Here is a 15,173-nt window from a genome sequence, read left to right as displayed (position 1 = left end):
GGAAGGAAACAAGCAAAAAGTTTAACATTGTTTTAATCAGGGCAATTCATAAAATGTAAAAACATTGCAAAGGAAGTTAATTCTGTTGTGGTTTGATGAATCAAGCACCTGTTTATTTAATTTTCCTATCTGAACAGATTTTTCAAGTAAAATTAGTGTTTTTAAAAAACTATAAAAGTATACTAGGGAAAGGCATTATCCTTATCTGATTTTGGTTTGAAGATTGTATCTAAACATTTTGGTTAAATTTTTATAGTCTGGATATTTCTTAGAAGGCAAAGCATATTTTACATGTACTGTTTGAACATTCAAACATGACAATTTATGATTGTGATTTTTTGGTTAAAAGTACCTAATAGTAGAAACAATCCAAATATGCACTGTCGTTTTAGACATTTAGTAGAGGGCACATCCAGTTAAGTATTTCCTAAAGATACTGAAAATAACACATCTTCCAGGTCCAATGTTAAAGGAAAAAATGTTGAGTGGAAAACCTGGTTGGCTCAATTTCAGAAGCTGAAAAGGGATTAACTGTAATTTGTGTGTTATATTCTTATGTGGGTCATGGGGCAGGTTAGCATGTATGTACGGTAGCCTTAGGAGATACTGAGTCCTCGTATTTTCAGTGTGAGCTGGTACTAGGGTGGGGGAAAAGAGCCAGCTGAGAACGCTCTCCTCTATTCATTCCCCTTTTTCTGGGAGGTCAGTCCATCCATGGGCATATATAAAGAGAAATCCTAAGTGAGAAGTGTAAAATATGCTGGATAATGAGGGTCAAGTCCAGCATGCTGCCTGATGGCCACATTCTGCTAGGCCCTGGGAGCTCCAAAAAGCATGGAATGGGGTGGGAATTTAGCCTCTGCTGTCTGGGGATAGGGATGCCCCGAGACATTCATGCAGTATCTGTGTCAGCGCATGTTTTTAAGTATGTTGAATTACGAATTTTTTAGCAAATGATAATAGCAAGTAACTTAAACTTCATTTAGAAATATTGTTCTTTTGGAATTTTTGTCCTGCCAGATAAGCTTCTCTCTTGGGACGGCTCTGTAGGTTTCAACCTTACGCCTGGTAGTATTTTTTGATAGAAAACTCAGGCGAACTGTTTTTTTTCCTTTTTTACATGAAAGCAATGTACATGGATTTCCATTCAACTTTTAAATCTGTGGCTAGGAGGTATTTGCATATTTCAAGCCATCTTTAAGTACTCCTGTGATGTATAAATGAGCAGAACTTAAAAGAGCTCTGTAAGGGCATATTATTAATATCTTTTAAAAAATGCTGCTACGATTGCAGGTCCTTTTGGAATAAATCATGGGATTGAGCTTCATTCAGATGTGGTGGAATATGCCAAGGAAAAACTGGAGAGCTTCATCAAAAATAGTGATAGCTTTGATAAGTAAGTATTCATATCTATAGTTTTGGTTTGAAATCACTTAATAAATAGATATATGCAACATGACTATTCTTGAACACTGTTACTGATCCTGACTGACTCAATTGAATGCAGCAAAAATCAGTGCACCATAAAATGAGAAAAAGTTAATATTATTCTGTGCTATAACTTTACCTATATGTAATTCTATAGTAAATTATAAATATAGTAATTTTTTGATACTAGCACTTTATTAGTAATGTTGAATTCATTAAACATTATTCAAGTATCTTTTCTGGAGATACAGTGTAATGCTGTGATTGCAGTATTTGTCTGGAACTGGTTTTTTACCTTTTGGATAGTAATTTAGTAGTTTTGTCCTCCTCAGTTGTAACATAAGAGGTGGTACCCGTCAGTATACAAAGGACTTTAACATATTCAGCTACTTTGTAATACATCCAGAAGAAATGATCGTAGAAATACATTGATATGTCTTGTGATAGGATTGTTTATGAGAAATTGGTTTATAAAACCATTGTTTTAAACTCACAATATAACTCCCCTTAGAAGAAACATTGCACCGGCTTTGGTCCTTGGGCTGGTAGGAAAAGTCCATTTGGTGTGTAATCCTAAAATTCTGCATTGCTATGGAGCAAGGGCACTTAACGCTGAAATCCATGAGCTCTTTGAAATTGTGTAAAATTTGGAGAGCTTTTACATCTTTCATTTCTCTGTGTATCTTATTTTCAAAGAGAAAAAGTGTTAAAAAGGATAGAAAGCACAAGCTTAGAACAGTCACTTTAAAGAACGAAGTTTTAGGCAAAAACATTGAGAATTTCAACTTGGCTTGTTGGGAGTGGGCCCTCATTTCTTCAGCCCTTGGCTATGACCAAAACTTGAGGGAGGGGACTAGATCAGAACTGAGGAATTTTCTCTGGAAAGATCTAGATTGAAGGACAGCACCGGAGAGAAGAAGCCAAAAAACCTTGTGAATATCTTCAGAGGAATGTTTATTTTCCCCTCCTCCCTTTGCCTTTCCTCCCCTTCCTCTTGTACTTTTGTTTCATTCCCCTTTGCAATCCCAGTTTGTATTTACCCTCTGGCAAGTCGCATTTGATTGGTTGAAGAACAGAACCTGCTGTAATGGAGCAAAATCCTCAGTACTTACAATGAAGGCAAGATCTTGTGTCTACCTAGGTGTGATTGTAACTGTGTTAAAGATTGCAGGCAGGCAGGCAGGCATGGGGCAGTTGGGAAATGCTCAGGTTTTATTTTTACTGTAATTCAAGGATTTAAGCAAGCCACTTGAATTTTCTGCATTAATTTACTGAACACCATCCTATATCTTATTTATGCTTGTCTTTATAAACAACACGTAATGCACATTTTGATTCGTTTTTCAAGGCTTACTGTGTTGGTTCATATCCTATTTCCAAGAAAAGCACGTTTGGCAGAAATAAAAGTTTTTAGTCCAAATTATTTGACAAGACATTTGGATTCAGTTTTAGCATCCTTTTTTGTCTTTATCGTTTCTCTCTGTCTTAAGGATTATAGTAGCATGGTAAGTGCTTAAGATGTAGTCGTGAATGTATTTTTATACAGTCATTAGAACTGTAGAATTTTGTTCATTGTATTTAATTGCTATTATTTGTTTTGATCTTGAAACAATGTACACAAAAGGGCTCTTTGAGTACATTTGAACTTAGAAAATATAAAAGTATTAGTAAAAGCAAATGTTTAAGGTCCATTTTAAGCTCTGTTGTATATTAGTTATTAATAGATTTCACCTATTAATACATGAAGACACATAATTCCATTTTGGGTCATTAATTGAGCAGAACAGACTCAAGGAAGACTCTTGAATCAGTGAAGCAGCTCTGTACAAGTGTCTGTGGAGCTCAAGCTTATTGCTGGCAAGAGGGTATAGTCCTGGGAAACAGTAAAATATGTTGTGATTTGAAGCATTTCTTTGTTGATGTAATTTAAATAATAATCCACAACACAGATAAGTTTGAAGACTACTTATTTAAGTATCTCAATTTTTAAAAATTCTTAAAATTGGTGTTTTTTTTTGTTTTTTTTTTTTTTTGTAATTGTAAAATACTCAAATTTCCCTGGCTTATATTTCTTTAGTTTTGTCATTACTCTGTTACACAGGTTTGTTATTCATAAAATGATGAATCATAAAATACAGTGATGACTGGTATAAATGTTTCTCTGTAATTTTTTATGGCCTTGTTTTAGTTATATGTAGTTGTTTCTAAAGTGTTTGTTACAGCTTATTTTTGAAACAGATTCTTATATTCATGAACTAGTCTTGAAGAATACAGTTCTGACAATTTTATTATCCTAATCTTCAGTGTACCAAAACATTCCTGTTATGTGTTTCAGATTATAAAGTAGCTTATATACAAGGAGTAGTAGGTACTAGGAAGATGCTTCATTTTGCATAATGTAATGAGTGGCTGGATTCAGTGTTTTTTTGTTGTTGTTCCTTTTATACAGTTTGGTTTCAGTGACAAATTATAAAAATGATATTTTTCTTATATGTGTTTTGATTATTTTCAATTTGTCTTGATGTTTGTGGATGATATTTAAACTTATTTTGAAGTTTAAAATATTTTACAAACTTGCTGTGCCAAGTGGTTTTAAAATCTCATTTGTAAGCAGTTTTATTTAATTATGGTACATCAAAATACAGATTTTAGTTAACAAAATATAAGATAACTGAGGAAAATTAATTGCTGTTTATATATTCCTTAGTACCAGATTATCCTTGATTATATGTAATGGAGAGAGAATAAATAGCTGAAACCTGATATTCTTCCAGTTTTTTTTATCCTGTCGATTTGGATCTTTTTTTAATCAGTCCCCTTTTCAAAAGTATTATCATGTCACTTATGGTTTGAATTGCATTTTTAAAGTTTTCTTTTATACATATATTTAAGATCATAGTAAACTCCCAAATGCAGTAGAGGGGGAAGAATCCATACACTAATCAGCATTAGAATATATAATGTTAGGTGACCTTTTTAAGAATACAAATATAGGGTGGGTGTGGTGGCTCACACCTGTAATCTTAGCACTTTGGGAGGCCAAGGCAGGCGGATTGCTTGAGCCTGGGAGTTTGAGACCAGCCTGGGCAAAGATGGCGAAACCTTGTCTCTACAAAAAAAAAAAAAAAAAAAAAAAATTACAAAAATTAGCTGGGTATGGTTGCACATACCTGTATTTCCAGCTACTTGAGAGGCTGAGGTGGGAGAATTGCGTGAACACGGGATGCAGAGTTTGCAGTAAGCCAAGATTACACCATTGCACTCCAGCCTGGGCAACAAAGTGAGACCCTTTCTCAAAATAAAATACAAATATGTTTTTATGTTGTATAAAGCTTGATTCCTGTGTCTTGAAAGTAGTATTCTTTCTTTAGAAATAAGTAAGTACTCTTAAACTTTCTATGTCTTAGTCTTATATCAGCAAATGAAATAATGTGGAGAGGCTACTCTGGATTTACTGTATGGAGGTGGGAGGGAAGGGGGATATTTTATGTCTGATGTATTCCTTTGATACATATGGTATTTTTAAATTCACTGAAATTGTCTTATAAAAATGATGTGATTTCAAGGGTCCTGTGAAACATTGGCAAGCTTTTCCCACAAATCCCGATTAGTAAATCTTTTAGGCTTGCTAATCTAAATGGTCTCGGTTGCCACCACCTGACTCTGCCTTTGCAGTATAAAACTGTAAACAAATGCCATGAAAATGAACGGACTTGAGGGTATTCCAGTAACACTTTATTTACAAAAACACTTTGTTTATGAGCAGTTGTCTGGACTTGGCCTGCTGTCCGTAGTTTGCTGACTTCTATTGTACTTTTATACACGCTCTCCTAAACATCTTGTGTTTAGCTAGATAAGTAAAGGCCTTTAGGTATCTGGCTTTTGAGAGGGAAGGAGGATATTGGGAAAGTAAAATTATGAGTCAGTATTTGCTCATGCACGGTTAAAAAAAAATCTCCAGCTTTACTTAGAAGAGTACGTTAAAGGAACCTGAATTATAAACTTTTTACCATGTAAATACTTTGAAAATGAATTGATTATTAGTATAGCATTTATTTATAGCCACACATATGTAATGCATATACATGTATGTATTTGATTTAGCTCCCTAGAATGCATGCTTTAGAGAGGGCCGTTTTCTTGTAAAGCATTAATTAGGCCAATAGATCCTATATTCCTCCCCTTTTAGGTGACTTATAGCTGTGACTTTGAAAGTGTGAAAGTGTCAGTAGCCAGATGAGTATAATGTAGTTTGAATTATTGGAGATTTTCATTCCATATGAATGGAAGACCATTGTCTCCGTATAGTTTGCCATGTAAATGAGTCATGATATGAGTAATGAAAACAATAATGAGATGATACGAGTAATGAAAACAATAATGAGATGATTAAAAATGATAGCACCTAATTTGTGTTGTCTGTTCATTAGTGTTAACCATTCTAAATGTTTTATCCACAGTTCTAGAGACAATATTAATTGGTATTCACATTTCCCAGATGAAGGTTAGAAAAAGAGGCTATAACCTGAGTCTGGGAGTCTTTTTACTTAGTTCTGTTTGGCTCTTACGATGTAAATGTTGATTTATTCTAATATTTCTTTCCAGCAAGGTACTGCTATCAATGAATTACAGCCTAGCAACTTGGATAGGAAAGTTTCCTAGATAGGAAAGTTGAAGGAGTACTTTTATTTTCATCATTTACTTTTTCACATTAGAATTAAGGAATGCTGTTAATGTATAGTGTATTTAATTCACTATAGCATTTATATTAAAGAGCATACCTTGTTCATTAATGAAACTTGCCTATGGCATGAATTTTTATTGGGGTCAGAGATGGGTGGGGAAGGCAATTCATTACTCAAATTTAGCTGAGGTATAAGTTTTATATGTAGAGTTAGAGTAGACTTTTGTATTTTAGAAGATTTAGTTGATATGGTCATATCTACTATCCTAATTTTATTTTAAATGATATGTTCATTGTTCACATATGATTTGCATTTGAAAATTAGATGCTTCTATATTCTGTCGTCTTTTATTTACTTCATCTTCATGAGAATTACATTTATTTAAAGGAGTTTTCCTATATATAATTCATTATATATTCAATATTCAAAACATTTCTTAAATATGTGAACATTTTGGTATTCTAATGTTTAGAAGTAGTTTTATAATAATTGTTAGAGATTGTAAATATACTTTAAAGTTATGACAGATATGTAAATATATTTTACAATTATGAAAGACATTGAGATGTTGAGAGAGGGAAATCCTTGAAAATAGTCATCAGGACTATCGGTTATATATTTTAACCTCTGTTAGAAATGGCATGGGGAAAAATTTCATGGCTTCAAACACATTTTTAGGAGAAGAAATTGTTGAAATACAATTTCAGCAATAAAAGGCTCGCCGTTGTATGACTTACGTGTCACATTTCCTGTAAAATGTTTGGAGATTGTTTTTGTTACTATGAATTTCTCTGATGCTTTCTTTAATGAACAATAACTGTATTTACTTGCAACACATTGCTTGGAATTATTCTGAATTATTCTGAGATGAGTTTGATTCATTTGAAAGGGAAAACACTTGAAAATGTAAAGTTTAGTTTTTCAAAAAATTGTAATTAAATAGCTTAATTCTTGATTGTTAGAGTCCTTGAATGGTATAAGTGTCTTTGGAGATCAAGAGTTTAACATTTCCCTTGGTTTTCTTCACAATGGAAAAGTCTGAAGTTTTATTTTGTCTTAATAAAGCAGTCATGGCTCTTAAAACTCAAAATGTGTATTTTGACAAAGTATTTCAAGAAAAAGAAGTTTTTGTGATTCATTTGGCAGGTTGTTTTGGATGAGGTGTGAGAACAAGGTAGGATTCTTTTCCACGTCCTTGAAATTTCTTTATTCCACTGGAATAATTGTCTAAAATTTCAATAACAGCATCCTGTGGCACATGATAAACTAGGTGTGCAAATTGTCGGCCCCACTTCAACAGTGTATTGAAGGGGAATGTTGTTTTTTCTACTCTCAGTCAGCTCCTAGACCTAGACTATCCGTCTAAGAGGGAAGCTACAGGGCAAGGCTAGGTCACCCTGATCTCCTAGCAGCTTATCAAAAGAATTATATGGGCAAGTTGGCAAGGTCCCTGCTGTGAACGAAATCATCTGTCCATCTCAAGATGAAGATATTCCAACCTGCACCTATAAAGAAAACCACTGCTAAGGTAAGTGATTAGAATCCCGGTGTCATTTTGGGCAAGTGTTCATGTTCTAAACCAAGATATTTATGTGCTCTATATTTCTTCATAAATGATTTTCAGGGTACATTTTATTAAGAGTATGTCAGTTACTTTTCCTTATCTGCAAAGAGAGTCTGAGAATATTCATTGGATTTTCAGGTTTAAATCAATAAATGATTATAAGCTTAGAATGAATGATTTTGTGGTTATTATACACATTTCAGGACTGTTGATTTTTTTTTTTTTCTGTATACATATAACATTTTTGGTAGTGTAATTTAGGAGTATGGGTCATCTCTATCTTGGAAATTTTGTTTTGAACATTTTTTTCAAAGAATAAAAATGATTGCTACTTTTTATTTTACTTACAAACATAAAATTTTAATGAACTCCTAAATCAAGTATAACAATTAGGGAAGGAACACACCAACCACTCTTTTGCAAGTAATTATAAACACATATTAAGTATCATTTTAGTAGAATTCTTGCCATTTTTTTCTTCTCAGATTTCGTTTATTGTGTTGTTGATGTAAAAAGGTAGATTTCAGATTTTCTTTCACCATTTTTAATATAATTTATGTGTGTAATTTTATACATAGTATTATTTTGTAATAAACTTGAGAACTTCCGTTGAGTTTATTGTTCAGTCTTAGAGATTATACAGAAATTGTATTTGTAGTTTAAAATAAGTCCTTTACCTCTATAGGTTTATGGAAACTTAGGTAAAATACAGAAGTTAGAAGATAGTCAGAGCTTAAGGAGGAAAAATGTTTATTCTCTACTTTGGAAGAATCAATAGGAGTTGTAATTTACTCTGTTCGATAGCATGGTAGCCACCATCTGTGTCTTGAATCAATCGTCTAGTTATTCACGTATATAAATATATATAAATATCAGTAAACATTTACCTGAATTCTTTTTTTCTTTGAGACAGGGTCTTGCTCTGTCACACGGGCTGGAGTGCAGTGGCATGGTCATAACTCACCGTAGTTTCCAGCTTGTGGGCTCAAGCGATCCTCCCACCTTGGCCTTCGGAGTAGCTGGGACTATAGGCGTGTGCTACCATGCCCAACTGATTTTTTAAAAGAAATTTGTGGAGACAGGGTCTTGCCATGTTGCCCAGACTGGTCTGGAACTCCTGGGCTCAAGTGATCCTCCTGCCTTGACCTCTGAAAATACTGGGATTACAGGAGTGAAGAACCACACCTGGCCTACCTGAAAAATTGTAATCATAGAGTTTTGGAAAAAATATTAACTGAAATTTTGGCCACTCTGTAACTTGATTGGTATGAATTTGTTTACATGAAATGCTGTATAAAAATAAGTTATGGGCCGGGTGCAGAGGGTCATGCCTATAATTCCAGCAGTTTGGAAGGCCCAGGCAGGTAGATTGCTGGAGTTCAGGAGTTCAGAACCAGCCTTGGCAACATGATGAAGCCTGATCTTTACTAAAATACAAAAAATTAGCTGATTGTGGTGGTGCATGTCTGTAGTCCCAGCTACTCGGGAGGCTGAGGCACAAGAATTGCTTGAACCTGAGAGGTGGAGGTTGCAGTGAGCTAAGATTGCACCACTGCACTCCAGCCTGGGCAACAAAGCAAGACCTCCTCTCAAAATAAAATAGATAGATAAATAAGTCATGATATTAGTATCAGAATACTAAATGTCTAAGATTCTGAAAGTGTGCCCAATCAGAAAAACCTAAGTTCATCTATAAGTACTTTATTGGAAAGTTAATCCGTAATCGCTTTACAGATTGAAAAAAAGTAAGAATATGCAGTTTGAGAGGTTTTTCTTTAACTGATTGTGAAGTTTTATGTCTTATGGCTAGAAAAGGTTTAAGCCATACTTATAATAATAATCCCTAGATAGGACACTGTCTGGGGAAGACATATTTCTTGTAACTCCTCAATTGGTAGTGTTGTAGTTTTCTTTGTAGTGTTTAGCATATGAGTTCTCTAATATGTTCTAGATTTTTTAGTGCCAACATTTAAAAATACCCTTTTTTGTCCAATTTTATTTATATCTTTCGATTTTTATTTTTAAACTTGGTACATCCCTTTTTGAATATTGTCTTAAAGTCAAGGAAACTTTCAAATTTGAGTATTCTGTTAAAGGAAATCAATTTACACATGTTAAATGAAAGTATAAAGACCCCATATATGTGTTTGCTAGAAGTAGAGTTGCAATTACTAGAAATTTATTAGAGTTTTGATTTTTCTCTGCAGTTATCCTTTGTATTAATAATTTCTCTTAGATAGAAGTAGATATACTTGTTCTGCTTTACATTAGAGGGAAAAACATTCATGTTGTTTACTAGAATAATAAGGTTGGTTGATTTGAGATCTTCAGAAAGGCCCCGCTGGTCCAAGAAAAACCTGCCTTTTAGTTATAGGAGAGTTGATTATTCATTAGAGGCAAGAGTTTATTTTGTTTTTCCTTTTTTGGCATGTTGGGAAAAAAACTGTATTCTGTAACATGAAGCTACAGTTATTATAATAACCAATTTAACAAAATATAAACCATTATGTTACTACAGAGAAGTACCATAGGTGACCGGTCGCAGTGGCTTACGCCTGTAATCCCAGCATTTTGGGAGGCTGGAGTGGGAGGATCACTTGAGGCCAGGAGTACGAGACCAGCCTGGGCAACATAGCGAGACTCTGTGTCTGTATTTTAAAAATTAAAACAATTAAAAGAAGTACCATAAGCATATGCTTTTCCTGTAACTTTATTTCTAGAAAAGCTTCTCTTCTACTCCTGAGATTTTTGTGATTAGCATATTTAATTTGTCAAATTTGGGTTCATATTCAACGTTGGTAGGTAGAAAAGTTAGACATTTATGTTTCTTTTTTTAATTTAGTTCATGTATTTAATAAATGTATTTTGAGGACGAATAGGTGATGGAGGTACAATTAAATTCAGAAGAAATATTCAAAGAGATGGCAGGAAAATACATTTTAAAAATGTTTCAAAGGGAAGACTGTGTTAAAGTATTAGAAGCAACTCTTTATTAAGTAAAAGGGTAGTTATTTAGTATTTTCATTTTAGGTGACTATTAAAAAGTATGTATATTAATATGCAAATATAAAAAGAATTCGATATTTTACATTGTTTAAAAAAGTCTCTGAAAACCCATGTGCATTACAGATTATCTGATCTTGAACTAGCCACATTTTAAGGGTTTACTCCCCACAGTGGTTGGTGGCTTTCATCTTGATAGTGCAGCTCTAGATTGTCCTTTCTCATCTTTCAGATCCCAGCTTGCCATTTCTCAGGGAGCCCTTCTCTCATCCCCATGCCTGTCAGTTTCCCTTTAGAGCATTTATCACAGTTGTAATTTATATTTCAATTAATAGGATTGTTTGATGTTTTTCTCTTCCATTAGATATAAACATGAGTGTCTCCCATTGTATTCTCAGTCATTGCACAAAGCTAGTGCTCAGTAAATAGTATTTGACTGAAGGAAGTGTGCAATTAGTGGTATCAGGTAACTTGCCGAAAGCACATATTTAATTTTAGAATCAAACACTAAATTATTTCTAACTTATTTTGCTGTGATGAATGTGTATAAAATACCACTAATATGAAAAGTGGTTTTAATTGTAAGTTGTCATTACCTGTAATGGTATTTTCCTTGGCAATATGTGTAAGCTACCACATATTTTTAACTAGTAGGAAACTTTTAAAACTATAAGCATATTTTTTAGTTGATGTAATGTATCTGATAAAGAGGTTTAATAATTCAAACATTTTTAATTATTTAAATTCCTTAGTCTCATTCTGAAAATTATGAGGTTGAAATAAATTATGATAAAATTAAAGCATTTAAAATGAATTTCTATAAAGTTTTTAGATAGACCTTACTGAAATAGTCCAACTTATTTTAAAAGAATGCTTACTGTGATAAGATGATTAAACTATGTGATCTATAGTATCTAATTACTTAAAAGCCAAAAATTATATTTTGACCATATTTTTAAATCCAAGATTATGGCATAGTTTTGAGTATAAAAGAGAAATTAAATACGATTCTCTAACATAGGTAAATTCACATTTTGTGTGTGCTGTGCAAGTAGAAAGGATGAGATACTATTAAAGAATGGAGTAAGATTTCATTGCAAAGCTGATATTTGAGCTATATCTTGAAGGGATATCAGGCATTAAGGGTAGAAGAAGAGGGGAAGGATATTTTAAGTTAAGGGAACAGCACATACACAGATGCGAGATTTCAAAACATTGTGTGATGGTTCCTGTAAGGAATTAGAAGCAAGTAATTCAGTCTTCCTGCAGAGTAGTATGTTCAGGCTGGGGCATAGACAGGAAAGGAGTCTAGTAGAACGACTTGACGGTAGACTCATAAAGATTCCCCATGGAGCACTCCTAGGAGCTTGAACTTATCCTGCGCAGTAGAGAGCAAAGAGATAGAAGAGAGACCTGAAAAATGTGATCAGTGAGGTGACAGTTACAGTAAAAGAAATAATGGGGCATGGACTGCCTTAGCGTGGGGTCGTGGAGACAATAGTACAGGGATACCCTTGACCCTTCTCATCCCACCTTCTGTCTCCTTCCACCAAAAAGACAAGAAATGAAGGACAGGGCATAGATTTGGGTAAATTTTCTTCTTTAGGAAATAGATGTTTATAATGTGTCTGTGTTTTAGTGACTCTGAATGGGAACTTAATTGTGTGATAAGTCTATTAATTACTAAAGGACAGGATATATTTTACAGAGTAAAAATGATTGTGATTCAGATCAGTGTTATTTTTCACTGCATGCCAAACCTTTTAATGTAAATTATTTCATCCTTAAATAATAGTGTGCTTTTACTCTATGATCATATTTATTCAACGTAAAAGTGAAAGGATACAAATTAATTTTAAAAAGATTACCTGTCTTATTAGTGCATTGGGGTTTTAATTACATTTATATTAGAGCCTGTTTTCAGTTTTGTTTTTATCAAAATTTAAGAAATAAAGTAGAAGTCCAAGTAGGATAGTTTGTCAAAGCATAACTCTGTGTACCATGAACCAACACTGTAACCAGGACCAAGCAGCCCAGATAAAATACCTTTGAAACCATATCTCATGTTGCTTAGGGAGATCATCGGGGCCAAAGCAGCAACATGAAAAACTAGTATTCATTCTGGTCTTTGTCCCAATCAGTAATATTCCTCAGTCAAAATTTATTAGAAACTCTTCCTAACCTTACTGGTTGCAGGGGTGTGTGGTCAGGACACTCGTATCTTTTTTTTGACAAAGCTCTCCCACTTTTACCTTCTGCAAAAATGTCAAACTGAGAGGAATTCTATACAAAGCCTTCTCATTTCTGCTGGCCCCTTACCTTTTTTGGAAAGGACAATGCAAAGTGGAGCCTTTTCTCATTTATTGATCCTTATGATTCTCATTGTTATCATATGTTATTTTGGGGGTGTCACAATATTGAGGTTGTGATGGGCTTTTCATTATATTTATTTCTTAAGACTTAAGTGAGGTTTCAGTGTGGCCAAAAATGTTAATGTTTTGAAAACACGTCTGTCGTATGTCATTGATAATAAAACAATACATTTGATGAGTGCTAAACTTAATAAATATTATATTTAAATAAAGTTTATAATCATTTTGTCCTTATAATTAATTTTGGTAACTTCCGTTATTTCAAAGGACTGGATTATGGTAAATTTTTTAGATCTAATATTTTGCTTAAGTGAATTAAAATGTGTTTGTTTTTCAATGCAGATTTGAGTTCTGTGAACCTGCATTTGTTGTCGGTAATTGCCTCCAGATAGCATCTGACAGTCATCAGTATGATCGAATTTATTGTGGAGCTGGAGTCCAGAAAGACCATGAAAACTACATGAAAATATTACTAAAAGTTGGAGGCATATTAGTCATGCCTATAGAGGATCAGGTAACTTCCACTCCTTTTCTTCAGTGGCTTAGGAAGCAAGCACATTTGTTTAAGGTTGAGGAATTTTATTCAGTGAAAGGTACATTGTAACTTTTAAAGAAAAAATACTTTTCACCAGATCTATCTTATTTGTTTAGACAAAACTTGAAACATCTTAATTATTTAAACAAAGGAGATAGAGAAAATATCTCTCTACTATGACTAGAGGTAACTTGGGCTTTCAGCTCAGCTCAGCTACTCCCTGTGCCTGGTGTTCAGCAAGCTGCTTCCTTCTTTAGTTTGCTCTCCCAAAAGTTGAATGTGATGATCTCTACTAGCTACTCAGTTTCCCATATTCTTCAGTTCTTTGAACATGTCGAAAGGAAATCCTAGCCAGGCATGGTGGCTCACGCCTGTAATCTCAGCACTTTGGGAGGCTAAGGCAGGCAGATCGCTTGAGCCCTAGAGTTCAAGACAAGTCTGGGCAACATGGCAAAACCCCGTCTCTACAAGCAGATACAAAAATTATCCAGGTGTGGTGATGCACCTGTAGTCTCAGCTACTCAGAAGGCTGAGGTGGGAGATTACTTGAGCCCGGGAGGTTGAGGCTGCAGTGTGCCATGATCATGCCTCTGCATCCAGCCTGGGGGACAAAGTGAGACCCTGTCTCAGAAAAGAAAAGAAATCCTCTTTGTGGTTTGATTTTGAACTACTTAACTTCATTAATAAGTGAACTAAAAGAATCTTCATTAGTACCAAATAGACTCATTTGAAAATATTCTGCAGCTACTTACGAACATTATTAATTTTACTTTTTTAGCCTTGGTTTGGAATTATTAGGTATAATGTATGAAATACTGATTTACTCAGAAAACGGGTATACCTTTCAAAAGCAAATTACTTTAAAAAGTTATAAAAACACATTTAAAAATATCTTTTATATTTACATTGACTGAAATCTGAAATGTTTAAAATACCTGCAGTTTGTGTAGTAGAGGTAGAGTATCTAAGATGACTGGGACCTAGCATGATAGTTGTGGAGTTTATTTTTCTTGGGATCCCTTAACATCACCATGTGTCATTTACAGCTCAGTGGATCTCACTATCACCATGAACTGTGCTCTGTAGCAAATCATTTGTCAGATATTAAAAAGGGCAGGGTATATCAATATTCATTTTAAAAGTTCTTGGAAAAATGTTATTAGAATGCTTCCAGGGCTTAGACTCCCAGTTAAACAATTTTTTTTTTGTTTTGTTTTCCTTTAGCAATACATTTTCAAATATGTAAAATGTGACTTCCTCATCAATATTTTGTTAAACATTTACTGTAAACTATTTTACAAACATCAAATGTAGCAACGAGCTGCTTTTTGTGATAGAAGTTGAATATACTAATTAAACCTGAACAAGATGTGTATTGAACTAATATTTTTTTTGTGTGACCCGTGATGGGCATTTGCTGAAATGATAAAACTCCTAGTCTCTTTATAATTACATTTATTTGTGAAATATCAAGTTGGGGGTCGAATTAGAATCTGTATTCCATTAATATCATGGAAGAGCATGAAGTCAACATGTAGTCAAAATACGGTCTTATTAATATAATGCCTTAACCAAATTACTGAACC

General features: G+C 33.8%; 1 protein-coding gene across 9 annotated transcripts in view; it reads left to right on the top strand.

Moving 5' to 3' along the window:
* The window catches only part of PCMTD1 (protein-L-isoaspartate (D-aspartate) O-methyltransferase domain containing 1), an 81,332-nt gene that overhangs the window by 52,513 nt on the left and 13,646 nt on the right, over nucleotides 1-15,173 (top strand). For 4 of the 9 annotated variants that reach the window (XR_004435508.1, XM_033203631.1, XM_033203639.1 and 1 more), the window contains 2 exons: nucleotides 1,294-1,396; nucleotides 13,395-13,566. The exons of 1 other annotated variant lie outside the window; for it this stretch is intronic. Coding sequence is in view for 7 of the 8 variants with exons in the window: in XM_033203631.1 (XP_033059522.1) it covers nucleotides 1,294-1,396; nucleotides 13,395-13,566 (275 nt within the window). In the remaining variant the exon portion in view is untranslated. Of the gene's footprint in view, nucleotides 1-1,293; nucleotides 1,397-7,449; nucleotides 7,642-13,394; nucleotides 13,567-15,173 lie in introns of those variants that run through there. 4 more of the 9 variants (XM_033203636.1, XM_033203638.1, XM_033203632.1 and 1 more) reach the window with 4 other exon arrangements.

This window comes from Trachypithecus francoisi, unplaced genomic scaffold, assembly GCF_009764315.1.
Source record: "Trachypithecus francoisi isolate TF-2019V2 unplaced genomic scaffold, Tfra_2.0 Lachesis_group7, whole genome shotgun sequence".
Taxonomy (NCBI): Eukaryota; Metazoa; Chordata; class Mammalia; order Primates; family Cercopithecidae; genus Trachypithecus; species Trachypithecus francoisi.
The sequence above is the reverse complement of the archived record's forward strand: the minus strand, read 5'-3'. Positions and strand labels throughout refer to the sequence as shown.